The sequence below is a fragment of the Lytechinus pictus genome, chromosome 7 (genome assembly GCF_037042905.1).
Source record: "Lytechinus pictus isolate F3 Inbred chromosome 7, Lp3.0, whole genome shotgun sequence".
In the NCBI taxonomy this organism is placed as follows: domain Eukaryota; kingdom Metazoa; phylum Echinodermata; class Echinoidea; order Temnopleuroida; family Toxopneustidae; genus Lytechinus; species Lytechinus pictus.
The window spans coordinates 8551791-8571841 of NC_087251.1; the positions used below are offsets into that span (position 1 = coordinate 8551791).

General features: G+C 34.0%; 1 protein-coding gene across 2 annotated transcripts; it reads right to left on the minus strand.

Moving 5' to 3' along the window:
* Window positions 1-10760: 10760 nt before the first annotated feature.
* Window positions 10761-19692, minus strand: LOC129265026 (uncharacterized). Of its 2 annotated transcripts, none has more exons than XM_054903006.2 (2): window positions 19510-19692; window positions 10761-15821 (listed from the first exon to the last, which is right to left on the minus strand). In XM_054903006.2, exon 2 carries the CDS (start codon window positions 15815-15817, stop codon window positions 14309-14311), a length of 1509 nt encoding a protein of 502 aa, XP_054758981.2. In that variant the 5' UTR covers window positions 15818-15821; window positions 19510-19692; the 3' UTR covers window positions 10761-14308. The 2 variants fall into 2 exon arrangements, with proteins under 2 accessions (XP_054758981.2, XP_054758980.2); XM_054903005.2 differs by lacking the exon at window positions 19510-19692 and adding an exon at window positions 15959-16124.
* Window positions 19693-20051: the final 359 nt, after the last annotated feature.

The window sequence follows — 20051 nt, forward strand, 5'->3', positions numbered from 1 at the left end:
GAATCACTGTGGATTAATTTGCTTCTACCAAGATCAAAATTATTGCTGGCGTCATTTATAGGCCTCCGAAAAGCAATCAATTTATTGAGAAGATGTCAAATATTCTCGATATATTAAAGAAAGATGATGAAATTATACTTTTAGGCGATATGAATGTTTGTCTTTTTCAGAAATCTCCACTGGCTAAAAAATATACTGACTTATTGAGTCTTCATGGATTTAGCCAACTCATCAAAGATGCAACCCGTGTCACTCACACATGTTCTTCTTTATTGGACCATGTGATTTGTAATAACGAACAAAAAATAAGTCAAAGTGGTGTTATTGATCTTGGTATAAGTGACCATTCTTTTACTTTCTGTACACGAAAGAAAATTAGGCTGGCTATAGGTGTTCACAGAACCACTGATATCAGATCGTTGAAAAAATATAGCGAAGAATCTTTCAATCTTAAACTGTCTGCCGTTGATTGGTCAGATTTAACCCAATGCACTGACGTAAATAAGGCTTGGTCAGTTTTTCAAAATACTTTTATTTCAACGTTGAATATGATAGCGCCTCAAAAACGGATTAGAATTAAACAGAGATCAGAAAACTGGATGACTAAAGATATTATTTCTCTTATTCGAGAAAGAAATGTGGCGTATAAAAAAATGAAGAAAAATCTAAGCGATCACGATTATGACACGCTTTCCAAAAGATACAAGAAATTAAGAAATATGGTTCAAAGAGAGGTGAAAAAGGCCAAATTAGAATACCTACAAAATAAAATAGAAGAAAATAAAAATGATTCTAAAAGACTTTGGCAGAATCTAAAAAGTTTGGGATTAAAAAAGAAAAATGGAAAGGACCAAGAATTAGTCGTTTCAATTGACGGAGAATTATGTCATGATAAGATAACTATTTCCAATAAATTCAATTCCTATTTTACAAATGTCGCAGCTACGTTGGTAGATAAACTTCCATCTTGCAAAGACATTTTCAGTGCAGACAGTGAAAACATTCGTAAATTTTATGAAAAAAAAGGTATAAGCCAAGATAAATTTGAATTATTACCTGTTAGTGATCAATTCATTTTTAATGAGTTGCGTAAATTAAATGTATCAAAAAGCACTGGGTTAGATTTGATACCTGCTAAATTTCTAAAAGAAGGAGCAAAGAGTTTGTACAAACCATTAAATTTCTTAATAAATCTATCTATCTTTACTAGCACTTTCCCAGAGGATATGAAAATTGCAAAAGTAACTCCTATTCATAAGAAGAAAGATAAAACTGCTGTTGAAAACTATAGACCTATCAGTGTTTTAAGCATAGTATCCAAAATTCTAGAAAAGGCGGTATGTGTTCAGATCGAAAAATATTTTAAAGAAAATGATATGATTTACGAATATCAGTCAGGTTTTCGACATGACTATTCGACTGAGACATGCCTTATTCACTTGACTGATTATCTGAGAACAAATATGTCTAAGGGACAATTCGTTGGGATGGTACTCCTAGATCTTCAAAAAGCATTTGATACAGTTAATCACGGCATCTTATTGAAAAAATTACAAATAATGGGTTTTAACCAGGCTACTGTAGCATGGTTCAAATCCTACTTGTCGAATCGACATCAAGTAGTGGCTATTCGCGATATTTGTTCCAAAATTATGCCTATAACGTGTGGAGTTCCACAGGGAAGTATTTTAGGCCCAATCCTATTTTCAACTTATATCAATGACATGTCTATTTGTTTAAAAGCTGACTGTAAATTATTATTGTATGCAGATGATAGCGTACTACTTTGTTCAAATGCCAACCCAAAATTTGTTGAGGAAAAACTTAGCGAACAGCTGTCTACATGTGTCGATTGGATGACTGATAATAGATTATCGTTACACTTAGGCAAAACCGAAAGCATTCTGTTCTGTTCTAAAAGTAATCATAAAACTTCATTTGAATTTGAAGTATCATACAATAATAAGATAATTCATAGGAAAGAATCTGTAAAGTATTTAGGCATTGAGTTGACTAGCTCCCTTTCATTTTCATCTTTAGTAGAATCAATCGTAAAAAAGGCGAATGCCCGTTTGAAATTTTTGTACAGGTATCAAAGTTGTATGGATCAAAAAGCAAGGCGTATTCTCTGTTTTGCTCTTATTCAGAGTTTATTTGACTATGCCAACCCTGCTTGGTTTAGTGGCATAAGCGAACTCGATAAAAAGAAGTTGAAAATTATACAGAATAAAATGGTTAGATTCATTAGCTGTTCTGGTCCCAGAACCCATGTTGGCTACACCGAACTCTCTGGAGCAGGTTTTCTTGAAGTCAACAAAAGATCAAAACAGCTTATTTTGCACCACGTGCATAAAATCTATCACAATAGATCGAATCATTACATTGGATCAAACTTTAATCTAGTTACCGAAATACATAACTATAATACAAGAAACAGCCATTTCAATTTTTGCTTACCAGAAAGGATAGGTAGTATTGGTAACTCATTTTATTACAATGCTATAAAACATTGGAATTCCCTTCCCAATGATATAAAGGAAATAGGAAACTTTTTGCATTTTAAGAGGAAATTGAAAGAATATCTTTCACTTGAGAGTCAAAAAGAAGATGCAAATGATATGTTGTACGGTTGATTTAGCCTGAATACTGACCTAGTTCTTTTCTCTTCTCTACTAGGTATTATTATGTATTTTACAGAGTTTGATTGAAGCTTCGATATGTCCTTTCTTCTATTCTTTCTATTTCTTTTATTTCTTCCTATTCTCCTCTTCTTGTTGTTATTGTCGTCACGTTTATGCTGTTGTTCTTCTCCTTATTTATTTCCCTTCGTTATCAGTTTCTTCCGTCTCCTTCTACTCCTCGTCCCCTCTCTTCTTCTGTTCCTTCTCTTCCTTCTCCTTCTTTTCTTCTTCTTCTTCGTTATATTCTTGTATATATCTTATTTATTGTCTATATATCTTATTTATTGGTAATAGTAAATTCTGATTTTTTTTCTTCATTTTTAATATGTAAATAGTATAATTTTAACATTTTATTATCTTAATTCTGTATATTGAGGACCCCACTGGAAATAAGCTTTCGAGCTTTCGTGGGTCATCCTGTGCAAGCCTGTTGTTTTAATGCTACTGTATATATGTTATGGTGACTTGCCAAATAAAATCAATCAATCAATCAATCAATTTTAACTTGTCTTTTAATTTACTTGATTTAATTTATTTATTTGGGTTCAACATACATTTAAGAAAATTCACGTATTGCTAGCTTGCTTTGATTGAGTAAATCTAACTCAATTAGGCAAAGATGATTATTACTTATTAAAATCATCTTGAATGTACTCAATTAACGCCTCATTTAAAGAATGCATGAATATTCATTAGAACAAGTGATTTTTTTATAACTATCATATCTTTTTGTGTTTGAAATTGTTTTGGATAAGGGTGTGCTAACTATTTTATTCTTTTGTTGAATCAAAGAAAGAGCAACATTAAATAGTCATTTAGCAGAAAATTTCAGATTCTTTTTAGGTTTTCGGAAAATGCTTATCTATTCTCATTGTTTTATTTGTAAGAATGAAACGATTGCGTATAAATGTCAGTATACCTATACATGTACAGGTAAGTGACAATGCACAAAGTCTAATATTTGGATAAAAGATGTCCAAGATGAAAATGATGCCACCAAAAGTGGGACGATGGGGGATCGAGCGGACTTTGGAATCACGAAAGTCCACTCCCCCATTTGATTTTTTCAAATATTTTAGTGATTGTTTTACTTAATTGAATTAAGTTGTAACTTGAAATGGATGCAAAGAAAATAAGTAAATTTTACTTAAAACTGCCAAACTCATAAATACTTTAAAAAATCAAGGCAATTTTTTGCCACAATTATATTGAGTAATTTCAATTATTTTTTTTACAGTGTACACTCGCAAATTTGCAGAGCCTAGACACGTAGCTTTCCAAGCGCCAATAGATACCCTTTTTTCATTATTTTAGTGTTTTTGACACCCTTATTACGTTTTTTTTTTGTCGCGCATGGTATCCACTTAGTGGCGTACCATGGGTCATGGCACGGGTCACTTTAGTGGGGGCGCGAAGCGCGCTCAATTGCCAGGTATACTGACCTAATAGAGACATTTTAAAGGCCCTGTCACTTCGTTCCGTGCAAGCCTTGCTGGTGAGTTGCGGGCAGCTGAAAGTTTTTGATATTCAGACCTAATAAAGGATATCATAAGCAATTTTTTTTGTAACAATGATACGTACCTCTCTCAAAAAACAAACAATGCGAGCATGAAGCGTGAGCAATTTTTTTTTGTATATATTGACCCGAAACAGGGACATTTTAAGGACTTTTTAAGGAATTCATGAAGAGCATACATAAGTATCTCACCATAGTCATCTAATGCGAGCGTCATGAAAGCGCTTGCTGATTTTATTAGAATGACACCTAACCCATGAAACACCTTTTGTAGTCATTGTAATCATGAACAGGATACATATCTGACTAATCAAATATCAAATATTGTGAGCACGACCTGAACCTGAAGAGGGGCATTAATTCTAAGGCGTGTTTGTAAGAATTCACTAAGACCATTTCACTAACCAAATGATGCGAGCGCGAAGAGCGAGCTGAATTTTTTTTATATGAAGAGCATACATCTCACCAGTCTTCTAATACGGACAGGAAATGTTTGATATTAAGACCATAAAAGGGGGGCAATTGTGAAATAGTCATGAAAAAAGCATATGTCACTACATAAAACAATAAAAAAGCGAAGTGCGAGGAAATATACTTGGACTTGAAAACGGGATGTTTTATGTTTTGGTATATATGTATATACAGTGCGTCCCAGAAAAAACGAAACCGAGATTTATCGATGATTTGTCATAACTTAATCACATATACAATAGACAAATGACCTATCGTTGTAAAGCTGAGAGTCTCTTCTTTTATTTGATATAACTCAAATTATTTTGTCATTCATGCATGAGTGAGTAAAAACAATTTGAAGAAAGGAAACCAAAAAGTCATTTGGCGGGCGGTATCAAATCAGCCCAATAGAAACGCACCTGATGAGAAAGGGTGCTGATATTAAAGACCATCATGTTACCAACTAGTATGCCATTTTGAAATGTCTTAATGTCACACATTTTTTAAAGCCCCAGAAACTCCCAATATAATTAAGTTTTAGTCTTGAACCGGGCCTGGAAGTTTTACAACTCAGCTTCTTGTCTTCTTTTCCCAATCATTTCAACTTCTTCCGAGTTTTAACAATTTGTTATAATCTCTTCTTGTCCTAAACAAGTCGACTTGCCGAATTCTCGTCATCTCTTCTTATCTCGTCAACTAGTTGGGTCTTACTTTTTATGGAACAATTGAGTTGATTTTTTTTCTCGCTATGTGCTCTCTTGTTGTCATGCATCAGGGAAAGAAGATATTTTTTAAATCGGGCAGCATAAATTAATGGAGAAGGGAAGAAGAAGAAGAAGAAGAAAATACATCGTTTCCTTGTAATTACCAAATTTAAAAAAATGGGAGGGGGTGGTCCTTAATTTGCTCACTTTGTGTCCCAATTTAGGAATACGCTGTATAGACAATCTGTTTTTTTACTAATGCCTTAAGATTGAATCACCTGTTTTGAAAGAAATAGGACAGCGCTTTTCATTTCGCTATTCATATATTCATTACTTTAAAGAGATTCGCAAAAATCAAATCTTATGACCCTTCTTGCAATCAAAATATTTTTAATGAAATTTCTGCTATTTATATCTTAAATATTTTCAAATAATAGTGACTGCACTACGATTTTCTAGTTCAAATTTGAACTAAAAAATCAGCACTCGTATATTAGTGCAGTCACTATACAAGCACTGTAAGTGCTAAATTAGCACTTCATTTTTTACAGTGCATGAAATACTTTTTTTAAATGGCATGACAAAGGTGATGTGTGTCGTACATTTACTTCTTTTTAGCCATCTCTATAATAAAAAAAAATGAATAAATAAAACATAATTTTATCGGATTAATTTTTTCATTATTTACCGTGAAAGCAAATCATCGCTATTTGTAACAGGCCTTATCTCTTGATTAATAAAAATCAAACTAATTGATCTCGGTCGTAAATTCAAAAGAATTAGTTTACTTGGAGACTTTTTTATGATTATGCACTTGCAGCTGCATCGATATTCTGTTTCGCGATTAATGGCAAGTATTTTGGTTCCAGAATAAATCAAAAGCCTCGCAATTGTGTTGCATTTCTCCACCGAGAGCGTAAAATTTGATTTACTTACAGCTCAAATGATATACAAGTAGATTCGATTCCACTTCCTAATTAGCAATTGACATGCATTGCAATCGATTACAATTGTGTTTCTTGTAACACCCGTTCATCATCTACTCCTTGTACCCGTTTCTTTCTCTCCCCTTCACCTACCCCAGGTACGCTCTCTCTCCAGGACTCGGTAATATCAAATTTCATATGATCTTTTCCACACCTCCACAAACTATAAGCGGATGTGGATAAACTTCATTCATTTAGCACGGCTCGGGCAAACGGTGCCCCTCTTCTAACCCCCTCTCCCCCTCCTTTCTCACATTCTCTCTTTTCTTTTCTTTATTTCTACGGATTCTCTTGTTTATCTTTTCCATTCAACTCCTTGAGTCGCGGCTGTATGAGGCGCCGAATGTACCAATATTATATAGAACAATTATTTGTTATATAATCATTATTTGTTAAATAATAACTATTATTTATATATAATTTACATTTTATTTGTAAATAACTACTATTATATAAAATATCATTTCTAATTATTTATATATAATTCCAAGTAATACTTCATTATTTGTAAATAATAATAGTTCGACATTCCATTATTTATAAATAATGATTATTTGTTTTTCATTATTTATAAATAATGATTATTTGTTTTTCATTATTTATAAATAATGATTATTTGCTTTTCATTATTTATAAATAATGATTATTTGTTTTTCATTATTTATATATAATGATTATTTGTTTTTCATTATTTACAAATAATGATTATTTGTTTTTCATTATTTATAAATAATGATTATTTGTTTTTCATTATTTATAAATAATGATTATTTGTTTTTCATTATTTATAAATAATGATTATTTGTTTTTCATTATTTATAAATAATGATTATTTGTTTTTCATTATTTACAAATAATGATTATTTGTTTTTCATTATTTATAAATAATGATTATTTGTTTTTCATTATTTATAAATAATTTGTTGAGTTTTCCATTATTTATAAATAATGATTATTTGTTAAATAATGAAAACGTCTACTTCATTATTTATAAATAAGTTTTTCGAGTGCACCATTATTCTCATTATTTATAAATAATCATTATTTAATGTTCGAGTTTTCCATTATTTATAAATAAAGATTATTTGTTAAATAATGCCATTATTTATTAAATAATGCCATTATTTATTAAATAATGCCATTATTTATTAAATAATGCCATTATTTATTAAATAATGCCATTATTTATTAAATAATGGAAAACTCGCTATAACATGCAAATGTGGGACCGCCCATGATATGAATATTCATGATGCGATTTCCTTTTTCGTGATTTTTCTTCACAAATTTTTGTCCATTTCCTCTTCATAATGACATTTCTTGAAGCAATTTTCTAGGGATATGGTCTGATTGTAATATTCTTCATTTTCTATATAACTTCGTCTTCGTAGAAATATCAAAAAGTGTAATTTTATACGATTTTTCCTACAGTTCACAATCCCCATAGGCGCGCGTGTACGGTAGGGACAACCGGTGAATCGACGGAGTGCTCTTCATCGAAATACTACGTTGGTTGGTCCCCGGAAGTGGCGGGCGGAATTTAGCCCGAATCCTCGATGGAAGTCGATCAAGTGCATATGAGCTGAGAGAGTGAAATATCAGTGTACTTGTACAGGCCCTTCTACTTTTTATAAATATTTCTTGTTGCTTTTTTGGTTAAGTTAATTTTTCCTGGTGTAGAGATAAGTTTCAGTTCTAATAATGCACTTCAAATACATTTTGGAGTGTCTGTTTGAGGCGTTTGGGGCGATTTCACCCTGGCCCCAAAATGCTCGCAACAACAATACGGGGGCATGATGACCCCTAATTTTTTAAAAACTTATTTTTCTATTGAAAATTATCACAAAATTCACCAAAAGTGTGCACGAAAGCCTTTGTATTTCACTTTTAAAACTCCAAAAAGTGCCCAAATGACAAGCTTGGTCGCTTCGCTGTGTCGCTTTCAACTTGAGAACGTTTACGCGTCTGCTCCCCCCCCCGGCCCCCCTCCTCCGAAAGAAATTCTGTATATGGCCATGCTCTAAAGAGCCTGGCACATTGATTTATGTATACTTTCATTTTCATTATTTTTATCTCATTATCAACATGGCCTTACGCAGAATTTTTTCCAGGGGGGCCGGGGCCGGAGCATGACGCGCGTAAACTTTCTCAAAAAAATCTTGAAAGCGAGACAGCCACGGGAACAAGCCCAAATGACAAGCTTTGTCGCTTCGCTGTCTCGCTTTCAACTTGAGAACGTTTACACGCGTCTGCCCCCACCCCCGAAAGAAATTCTGTGAACGGCCATGCTCAAAAGAGCATATGGCACATTGATTTATATGTACTTTTCATTTTCATTATTTTTATCACATTATCATCATGGCCTTACACAGAATTTTTACCGGGGGGGGGGGGGGGGGCAGCTAGGACGGGCGTAAAGTTTCTCAAAAAAATCTTGAAAGCGAGACAGCGACGCGACCAAGCTCAAATGACAAGCTTGGTCGCTTCGCTTTCTCAAGATTTTTTTGAGAAAGTTTACGCGCGTCATGCTCCGGCCCCGGCCCCCCTGGAAAAAATTCTGCGTAAGGCCATGTTGATAATGAGATAAAAATAATGAAAATGAAAGTATACATAAATCAATGTGCCAGGCTCTTTAGAGCATGGCCATATACAGAATTTCTTTCGGAGGAGGGGGGCCGGGGGGGAGCAGACGCGTAAACGTTCTCAAGTTGAAAGCGACACAGCGAAGCAACCAAGCTTGTCATTTGGGCACTTTTTGGAGTTTTAAAAGTGAAATACGAAGGCTTTCGTGCACACTTTTGGTGAATTTTGTGATAATTTTCAATAGAAAAATAAGTTTTTAAAAAATTAGGGGTCATCATGCCCCCGTATTGTTGTTGCGAGCATTTTGGGGCCAGGGTGAAATCGCCCCAAACGCCTCAAACAGACACTCCAAAATGTATTTGAAGTGCATTATTAGAACTGAAACTTATCTCTACACCAGGAAAAATTAACTTAACCAAAAAAGCAACAAGAAATATTTATAAAAAGTAGAAGGGCCTGTACAAGTACACTGATATTTCACTCTCTCAGCTCATATGCACTTGATCGACTTCCATCGAGGATTCGGGCTAAATTCCGCCCGCCACTTCCGGGGACCAACCAACGTAGTATTTCGATGAAGAGCACTCCGTCGATTCACCGGTTGTCCCTACCGTACACGCGCGCCTATGGGGATTGTGAACTGTAGGAAAAATCGTATAAAATTACACTTTTTGATATTTCTACGAAGACGAAGTTATATAGAAAATGAAGAATATTACAATCAGACCATATCCCTAGAAAATTGCTTCAAGAAATGTCATTATGAAGAGGAAATGGACAAAAATTTGTGAAGAAAAATCACGAAAAAGGAAATCGCATCATGAATATTCATATCATGGGCGGTCCCACATTTGCATGTTATAGCGAGTTTTCCATTATTTAATAAATAATGGCATTATTTAATAAATAATGGCATTATTTAATAAATAATGGCATTATTTAATAAATAATGGCATTATTTAACAAATAATCTTTATTTATAAATAATGGAAAACTCGAACATTAAATAATGATTATTTATAAATAATGAGAATAATGGTGCACTCGAAAAAATTATTTATAAATAATGAAGTAGACGTTTTCATTATTTAACAAATAATCATTATTTATAAATAATGGAAAACTCAACAAATTATTTATAAATAATGAAAAACAAATAATCATTATTTATAAATAATGAAAAACAAATAATCATTATTTGTAAATAATGAAAAACAAATAATCATTATTTATAAATAATGAAAAACAAATAATCATTATTTATAAATAATGAAAAACAAATAATCATTATTTATAAATAATGAAAAACAAATAATCATTATTTATAAATAATGAAAAACAAATAATCATTATTTGTAAATAATGAAAAACAAATAATCATTATATATAAATAATGAAAAACAAATAATCATTATTTATAAATAATGAAAAGCAAATAATCATTATTTATAAATAATGAAAAACAAATAATCATTATTTATAAATAATGAAAAACAAATAATCATTATTTATAAATAATGGAATGTCGAACTATTATTATTTACAAATAATGAAGTATTACTTGGAATTATATATAAATAATTAGAAATGATATTTTATATAATAGTAGTTATTTACAAATAAAATGTAAATTATATATAAATAATAGTTATTATTTAACAAATAATGATTATATAACAAATAATTGTTCTATATAATATTGGTACATTCGGCGCCTCATAGTATAATACTTTATAGAAGGTCTCTTGCCCCGTTCACTGTAAGCTTACCATACAAAATGGTGTCATGGAATTACAAAGTAGAATGAAAAAAAAATCAATACACATTACAAAAGAAATTCTTGTAGCATGATTCATCACATCCATGTCAGGAGACCCATGAGTTTATTATAAATAAGATATACTCTGGCATAATTAACTTGCATTAAAAAATAATTACATGTGAAGATGTTCATAAGAAACTCATATGGGGCACTTTGATTTCATAATGGATAACTCAAAGCAAAATATGAAAGAGGTTATGGTATTATCATTGTGTATTGATATTATTATCATTATTTTTTCCCCAAAGCTGGTGCTTTAAACATTAAAGGACAAGTCCACTCCAACAAAAAGTTGATTTGAATAAAAAGAGAAAAATCCAACAAACATAACACTGAAAATTTCATCAAAATCGGGTGTAAAATAAGAAAGTTATGAAATTTTAAAGTTTCGCTTAATTTCACAAAACAGTTATATGCACATCCTGGTCTGTATGCAAATGAGGAGACTGATGACGTCATCCACTCACTATTTCTTTTGTATTTTATTACATAAAATATTCTAATTTTCTCCTCATTGCCAAGTGAAACAACGATTAATTCCTCCCTGAACATGTGGAATTAGCATTGTTTAATACCATATGGTTCAGTCAAGTTGGTCCTTCTTGTCAAATTTGTAAAAAATGAAATATTGTATAATTCAAACAATAAAAAAGTAAGTGAGGGACATCATCGATCATCTCATTTGCATGTCACTCAGTTGTGTATATCACTGTTTTGTGAAAAATAATCGGAACTTGTAAAATGTCATAACTTTCTTATTTTATATCCGATTTTGATGAAATTTTCAATGTTGTGCTAGTTTGATTTTTCTCTATTTATTCAAATCAACATTTTTCTGGGGTGGACTTGACCTTTAAACAACTTCGTAAGGAGTTTCAGCATAATATTGAATATCAACAGTTCGAGACAAACGTTTATGGGTATTATATCTATTTTTCACATATTGAATGATTTTTTTGTATTCACCTAACATCACGATTGCTGGAGTATTGTTTCCTCTTCCAAATAAGAGAGTAGGTTCCAGATCTGATTGTTTGGATATGTTGGCAAAACCTTTTGAAAGACATTATTTCTGGCAAGTTCCCACAACACCTACAGGCATTGCGGACGATTAATTCCCAATGCTATACAACCCACCTAAATTTCAAACATTGCCCAATTACATGTTCGTTTCACTGATTTTTCACAATACAAGGTAAAAACATCGACTGAAAAGATCCAAACAATCTTTGTGTACACGTCTGCCCACAAGCACACAATAAGATATGATTATGCATATTATGACCGTCTGTATTTATCTCACAAGAAACCAACATCATGTCAAAGAAACAATTAAAGGACTCTCGAGGGGGGGGGGGTTAAGCACCCCTCCTCCCCGCCCCTCCCACTTCTCACCACTACCTACTTCGTCATCATTATTATAAACTATTATAAGACCAATGGTTGGTTCACGTATTTCAATTCGACATTGGAACAATGTTAGCAAGGTTGTTTGTTTCTTTTTGTGGAATTTCTATCCGATTTAATGGTGCGTGCATCCGTAAAGAAAAGGCATTCCATGGACAGAATTTGATAAATCTCAGCAAGGATCAGACCATGTAAAGCGAGTCTATAGTGGATAAATGTCAGCAAAGAGTTAAATGTAGTTTTCTCATCCCCTGATCCATGTAGATTTTTTTTCTTCCAGAAAACAATCAATTAGACAACACTAATACCCCCATGTCGACCAACTCCAGGCTCATATTGGCCTACTGTACTATGGAACAGAACATTAAGCTGCCAATGGGTTTGGTTTGGATGGAGAGTTGCATTTAGAGACCACTTTTTAAGTTGTCCATATACTCTTGCTGCTTGAGCCTCTATTCCTCTATGCCACTTATCTGGTTTTAGTATCATGTCGAGACAGCCCCCACTCCGCCCGCCCGTAGAAAATGGAGGCAAAGTAAAGGTACATATACATATTCGTCGGCGTTCATCCGAACCGTCGTATCGGTCAATTTTGTTTAAAAAAAAAAAAAAAAAAAAAATGAGAGTACAAGTCCTATTCTATTCATAACTAAATTTATAGGCAGCAATTTAGTTTTAGTTTTTGAGATATGAGGGGATATGGGTCTTATTTCCTTTCAATTACTTTGAGATTGATAATTACAATTTCTTCACCATGTTCACGAACAATCGTCACAATTTAGGTAAGCCAAACTCCAAAAGTGTGTCCTCACGTCACAATTTATATTTAATTCGTCTATCATGATTGAAAATCGAATCATAATGTGACATCAGATATTGAAAAAAAGATTGTTTGCTTAAATGATAATCATAATATCCAACATCAATACTGCGCCAATGCAGGGAGGCAGACATGCGCACAAAAACTGAATACCCCTGTAAATAAATAAATTGTTGCCATTGACCCCCCCCCCTCAAAATTAAATCAACTAGAAAAGTCATCCGTTCAATGTAATAATAACGCATTGCCATTATTTTGCAGGTTTACAGAAAGACAGTGATACATTTTAAGTTCAATCAAGTAGGTCGAATATTAAACAACCAAATCTTGAAAACTTCATACGGGTTCAGGCTAGCATAGACCAACTATTGTCCATAATCAAATTATAATCGTATTTTCTGCATTATACATTGTGTCTTTTTTTAACGATTCAATGGCAAAATTCTTTCTATTTATCACAGAGTATAGTGATACTTCTTTGAATTTACCGAATGAAAAAAAAAGGAATTATCTTCAACAAATTCTTCTTTAGCCCTTGACATCAAAGGTAAGAGACAACTAAATCATTTTTCTATATTTCGTTGTTTGTATGTCACGCATCAGTTACATCCTAAAGTTTCTCTCCTAAACTTTGAAGAGCAAAGAATTTAATTGCTGTCATGAACTTTGATGATAAATCAAACCATCCCCAATTGAACTATCCATGAACTATAAAACCTTAAGATTCATTATAAAGTCAGCAGTTCATCAGAGCATTTCATTTGTTTGAATATCAAAATACATTTTGTACTTTGGTCAGAATATATATATATATATCTATACGATAAAACTAAGTTTTAGACATAAAAATGACACCGGCTTGTAAAAAAGATGAATCCGATTTCGTCCAAATTTATAAACCTGATTCCAATATCCTTCACATAATTTGTATTTGACTCGAATCAAATCAGTCAAGATTATGACCATTATTAATGCAAGTTTTATTATGTAAATGTCTCTCCGTGGTATGAATCACGTGCAGTTTTAGATAAAATATCTCAATCAGCGTATACCGATTATATCCTTACATTTCTAGGCATGATGAATGTATAATATCAATTGCCAAGCAAATAAAACTTGATATTTCAAGTGGCAAAAGTGGCATCTGGAATCCAATATTTACAAAATTGCTTAGTATTAAATTTACATCCGTCATTGCACACCGCGAATGGAAGCGAATCGCGTCACATGTCTTTAAAAAAATTGAGGTCCGATGTAAAACGTTCTGGAAGACGCTGATCATACTAGACACTGCACACCTTTGGCAAGATGAATTTCACGTACACAGTTATGTCATTCATGTATATAAAGATGGAATGTAAGTCATCCACTCTAACGAGCTACATACACGTAAATCACCCGACGGCGACGACGATGACCTATGATAAGAAGACAAAACAGCGTTTGATGTTTTGTATTTCGTGTTAGATTCCCATTTAATAGGTTTGGTTTGCATGACAACTACACACTCTTCTCGACACTCCAACACCTCTGCAATACTCGTCAAAAGAATACTCTCTCGACGTCGAAGTAAAGTGGCAGCATCGGGAGAAACCAGAAGACATGCTACACAATGCCTGATGTCGGGTACTGCAAAGTGAACGCGAGCATCGCCCACTGCGACATGACGTTGGATCTCTCTTGGGACATCACTCACCCATGAAACGTCGACGTCGTCTTCACCTATCGTGAAAAACGCTTTCAACGCCGTTGAGATTAAATCAGTTTGGACTTCACGTAACAGAGATGACGCCCCATCTACAATCTGCAAAGTTAGACGAAGGCTTATAGAAGCTTCGTCAAAATGCGAGGCAATCCTGATGTACTTCATGGCTGACTCAATCGTCTCACCGTAATCTTCCAAACTATTCCGGTATGTGTCGTCCTTCTTTCGAGTAAGAAACTGCCAGAGAGATCTCAATGGCCATGCCTTTGATGCAATTTTCCTATTAACATTTGCGACAAATCTGCTCTTTCTGCTGTTGTTACTACTTAGACTGGTTGAAGATGAAGTCGATTTGTTCGGTTTTCTCTTGATGGTACTGCGTCTTATTGTGTTGAGGTGCTCTGTTTCGCAGTAAGCAAACGATGAGGTAAAATCCTCATTCGACATCAACTCAAAGGAATGGTTTCCTGGAAGATGACCATTCGTGCTCAAGTGGACAGGGGCTTCCTTCATAGAATAATCAGTAAGCACTTCCTCTACCTGTTCCTCATCGCATTCACTGAACTCTCCTCCGCTGTCGTACTCCTCATCGTGACGATCCATGTCGTCCTTGAAGCCAAGGTCCCATCTAATCTTGTGTTTTTTACAACCAGCACTACATATCGGCACCTCCTCTTTGGTATAAGACAAACCATCATCACTGTAAGAGAAGAAAGTTACTTCACCTTTGTCGATGTCATCAGTGTCAATGATACAACAGTTCCCATTGGGGTTGTTAGGTATCTCGTAAAACCCAAGATTATCCAAATTCTTCCGTTTCGTATTCGAGCTCATCTTTAAGGGACTTGGTTTTAAGGTCTTAAGGAGTCTCAGAGATTTTCTTTTGACACTGCATCTGAAGCTGTGTCTGGAGGTAGGCTCTATTTTGTTCTTCGTTGGCTGCAATGTTCCATAATGTGTTGCGCTGTTGTTGTTCTTTGGAACGCTATCAGACCCAGTTGTAGAAGAGTCCCCTGACGAATGGCGTCCTGTACGAGAAGGCAGCGTGTAGAATTTGCAATCCCTTTGGATCACACCTAAGTCATCAGATCTCATCGATTCAGTCCTCCCGTCTTCCGTTGGCCATTGTATTGCTGCCATTGAGCTGTGGGCATGATAAAAAAGGAGGAGAAGGTATTATACGGGAGTGAATATAAATCAATACCTCTTACAGAGTATAGAGAGTTACAGTCGTATACCTCATGGTTGTATAATCTTTTCAAACAATCCAAGACTTTTTACCTTGTTGGGCAACCTCGGCTCCTGGTCATTTTTATATCACATTAATGATCCTACATCCTTCTCAAAGCTGCCTTGCCATGTTGCCTTATCTGCATGACCCCATCCGTCTCCTCTGATCGACTAACACAAAATGAGTTGAGCCTTTGCTCGCAACAATACAACTGACGAACAAAAGGGATCGCTTTTGGGGGTAGCCCAGATCCAATAGTATAATAGTTGAAAAGCAAGCTCCTTGATTTGTACATGCATAAATGGTTTTGCTGAATTTTGTTTTTCTTTTCGATTGGCGGTCGCATGTTCAGTGCAGGAATCTGAATAAATTACAAAGGTATGTGTCTTCACCAGGGTCTCCACAAATCAAAATATAGTTCTGATTACTATAAGAACCCAATCTAATCCGATTGACAAGACCAATGAAGTTTATCTCATGAAAGACAAATTGTCATTATTAGCAATCTTTGAGTTTTATCGTGTACACAAATTTGTTATTCGTTGTAACTGTTGTGTCGCTTACATTCTGTAACTTGCTGACATTGTTATAGATTATAAATATTATATTGGTAAGGGCGTCGCTACAGTGGGCAAAATGAGAAAAAGGAGAAGAAAGTGGAAGAAAGACGTTAATAAACAGTGGCAAGATGACACTTTTTTCAGTTGAATTAAGGGATATAGATTTGACCCATATATCCCCCTTTTTATGATCTTCTTCTTTTAGTTTTCCTTTGTTCCCCCACTACTTGAAAAATAATAGATAGCCTCGCCCCCTGCATGTATAATTATAGCTGATTAGAGAAAATAATATATCTTTCTCTCTTTGTCTTGATGAATTGCAAATAAATGACGAAGAGGTAGTCACCCCTGTATATACCTAAAGACGCACTATACCCCTATATAAAATAATCTTATACGTAAGACATGTGGTTTATTATTAATGTCTCGAAAATAAAAAAAATTAGCATTAAAGCGTTCAAAAAGAAAACAATCTAAATGGCACTATAGCAGATGGAGGGCTTAGGACCATGGACTTCCAAAAAATTTCACGACTATGAAAAAAAAAATAGGAAAGGAAGGAAAGGGAAAGGAAAAAAAAGACGAAATATCTTTTTCTGAATATTATGTCAAAATCTATAAACAAAATATATATATTTTTTGTAATAAAATCTTTAAAATTTTGGTTCTGACATCTTACCCCATATGCCATGTGTTCCTTCTCAATTTTTTTTGGCTCATTACACTGCCTATAAAAATGGCAGGGGTGCTAATTTGCACACGAACTCGACCTAAATTATCTGTCAGTTGATTATCCACCCACTATGGTGAGATACAGAATAGCAAGAGGGCTATAACATAAGAGGTTATTGTGTGTCTCACAGGGCCTCTGGCATATCGCCTATTGTCATTCAAAGATTGATGATTATAATGACGAGCATTCAATGTCGATATAATGTCCGAACTTTGAACAACCTCAATCTTTACTTGTCAACAAACAGACCGTAAACATTGTAAACAAGGATATACAATTATTCCTTGAACTACAGACAGCAGACGACACAGGCCAATTAATTAAGGCCAAGGTCAAGCATTGTTTATTTAGACCCGGAAGCAAAACGAACTGGTTAATTAAACATCAACATCATGGGAATATCAGATATAAACACAATTACGGGCACATTAAAGGGGAAGTTCACCTCACAAAAAGTTTATTGTAAAGATAGCAGAAAAAATAATAATGAAAATATTGAAGGTTTTAGGAAAGTCCATCAAAGAATGCATGAAAAAGTTATTAGAATGTTAATTATTTGAGTTTTGACGTCACATGCGAGCAGCTTTCCTACATTATCGATTAATGTAATTTTCTCAGAAAATTAGAAATGGTTTTTATTGTATCTTCCAGTAGGTATCAATACACAAATTCATTTCGAACCCGCTCCTTAAAAGAAAAGAAAACAAACAAGTCATCACGAACCATTCAAAAATAAAATCTATGCATTTTATATTATAAAACATATGGGGCAGCTGCTCGTTTATGACATCACAAATCAAAAACTTGAAATTCTAGTAGCTAAGGATTTTCCTCAAACTTTCATTATTTTCTATTACTCTTCATCAGGGTGAACTTCCCCTCTAACATTGAAGTTTGAAAAGGATGAGAAAAACTTAAGAAAATAGAGTAAACGAGAAAAAAGCTGGAAAAGAGCAAAGAAGAAGAAGAAGAAGAAGAACTTGAAGAAGAAGAAGGAGAAGAGGAAGAAGAAGAAGAAGAAGGAGAAAAGGAAGAAGAAGAAAAGGAAGAAGTAGAACTTGAAGAAGAAGAAGAAGAAGGGAAAAGAAAATAAGAATATGAGGAGGAGGAAGAAAAATAATAAACATGAAAAAAAGGAAGGAAGGAAGAAAATTATATTGATTTAAAAAAGAAGAATAACAAAAATAAAGAAATATGAAGAAGAGATAGATTTATCGAGTTGGGACTCGTGTAAAGAGTCAAGGTCATTCATGAGGCTGATGATATTATGTGAGAGAATGTCAAGACATTGTTCCCATGCATGTACTTGAGTCTACTCTGTTGCTGGTAGAAACAGGATGCACGTCGTAAAGAACGAACATAGCAACAAAGAACCCCATAAAGCCAAGGGTCACAGTTTTGTGCAATCTGATATCAGTTTCTTCTCGATCATGGTTGATTCAAGTTCACGGGTGGTAAACCACTGTGTTGAATGATCTCATGGAAACAATTAGGCCTATTCGGGCCGTTCTTGGTTTTTGGGGTAATGGATGATTGAACTAGAATTATTATAAGGAGGAGTGACCACATTGATTTTGTTTAGATGGAGATGGCTAAACTTTTAAACATCCACATTGGTGATCTACCACCACTCACAAAATATTACCCCTCGGTTATTGTGTGCTCGGTCAGGTTGTGTGTTCGGACAATCAATTTGAACAGCCATTTGGAAAAGTTAACAAGCAAAATTATACTAGGCCTATTAATTCTTAGTATACCCAGTGGTTGTGTGTCCGGACGGGTTGGGTGTCCGGACACATGACTTTTACTCTCAATTTTGAAAAGTTTACAAGCAATGTCTTTAATTCTTTTTAGCACAGAATATAAGAAAATATTATAAAGAACAAATATTGATGGTGAAAAAAAACTATTCAACCTATATTTTTGGTTTATTCCTGAGATAAAAACAAGGCTTCATTTCTGTTACTTGTCCGGACACCCAACCCCCCATCCTACAAAGTGAATGCCAATCTTATAAAGAACAAAACTGAAGACGACTGCAATATTTTTTGCGTAATCCAAACTAAAACTTTAAAAGAATGCTTCACAATATTTTATTTTTAACTTACAGTGTCTGGGCACCCCATCCCCCATCCTAGCCTATATGGTTGTAAATGACAATTTAATATATTTTTTGCCATAGTTTCTCTCACAACTCTTAGTCCCTTTTTCAGATAGGAGGAGGGGGGGGGGTATACTATAGCAAAGGAGAATAACAAAATTGTAGAGAGAATGCCAATGGCAATGGCAAATATGCGAGCCTACTTACCTCTTCTTTTCATACTCTCAACGTTACTTTGCCAGAAAAGTATTCAGTCTTATCCCGTATCTCCTCACTGTAATATTACAAAGACTTCCAACCAGAAATATTAACATGCACTAAGTAGATTTCTAGGGTAGAACCGACGGAATAGCTGGTTACTCTTGCCTATTTCTTTCAATTTATTTGTTTAAAATCTGGGGCGGTATTCTGAGGTCATTTTATCTTTAAAATATTTTATTTTATCTCTTAAAATGAAATTGGTATTCTGAGATGACATTTTATCTTTCAGATAAAATTTAAAATTTCATCTTGCTTATAAATTTTATCTTGCGTATTTATGATGATACGCAACAGAGCAGTGGCTCTGCGTAGACATACCCATCGCGTATCTGGCCATTGCAACGCGGGTGATGTGCTTGCGCCCAAGTTACTTTGAAGAAAAAATGAAATAAACTTAAAAGAGGGTAGGGGCTATTTTATCTCCGCGACGTTCATTTCGTCAATATTTCTAAGTGAATTAACTCCAAATGTTGGCATGAAAATTAAGA

Excerpts from the sequence above, each read along its gene's own strand:
- LOC129265026 (XM_054903005.2), bottom strand. The coding sequence starts at position 15,987 with ATGACCAGGAGCCGAGGTTGCCCAACAAG. Across the intron at positions 15,822-15,958 it reads AGCCGAGGTTGCCCAACAAG|CTCAATGGCAGCAATACAAT; the intron begins GTAAAAAGTCTT and ends TCATGCCCACAG.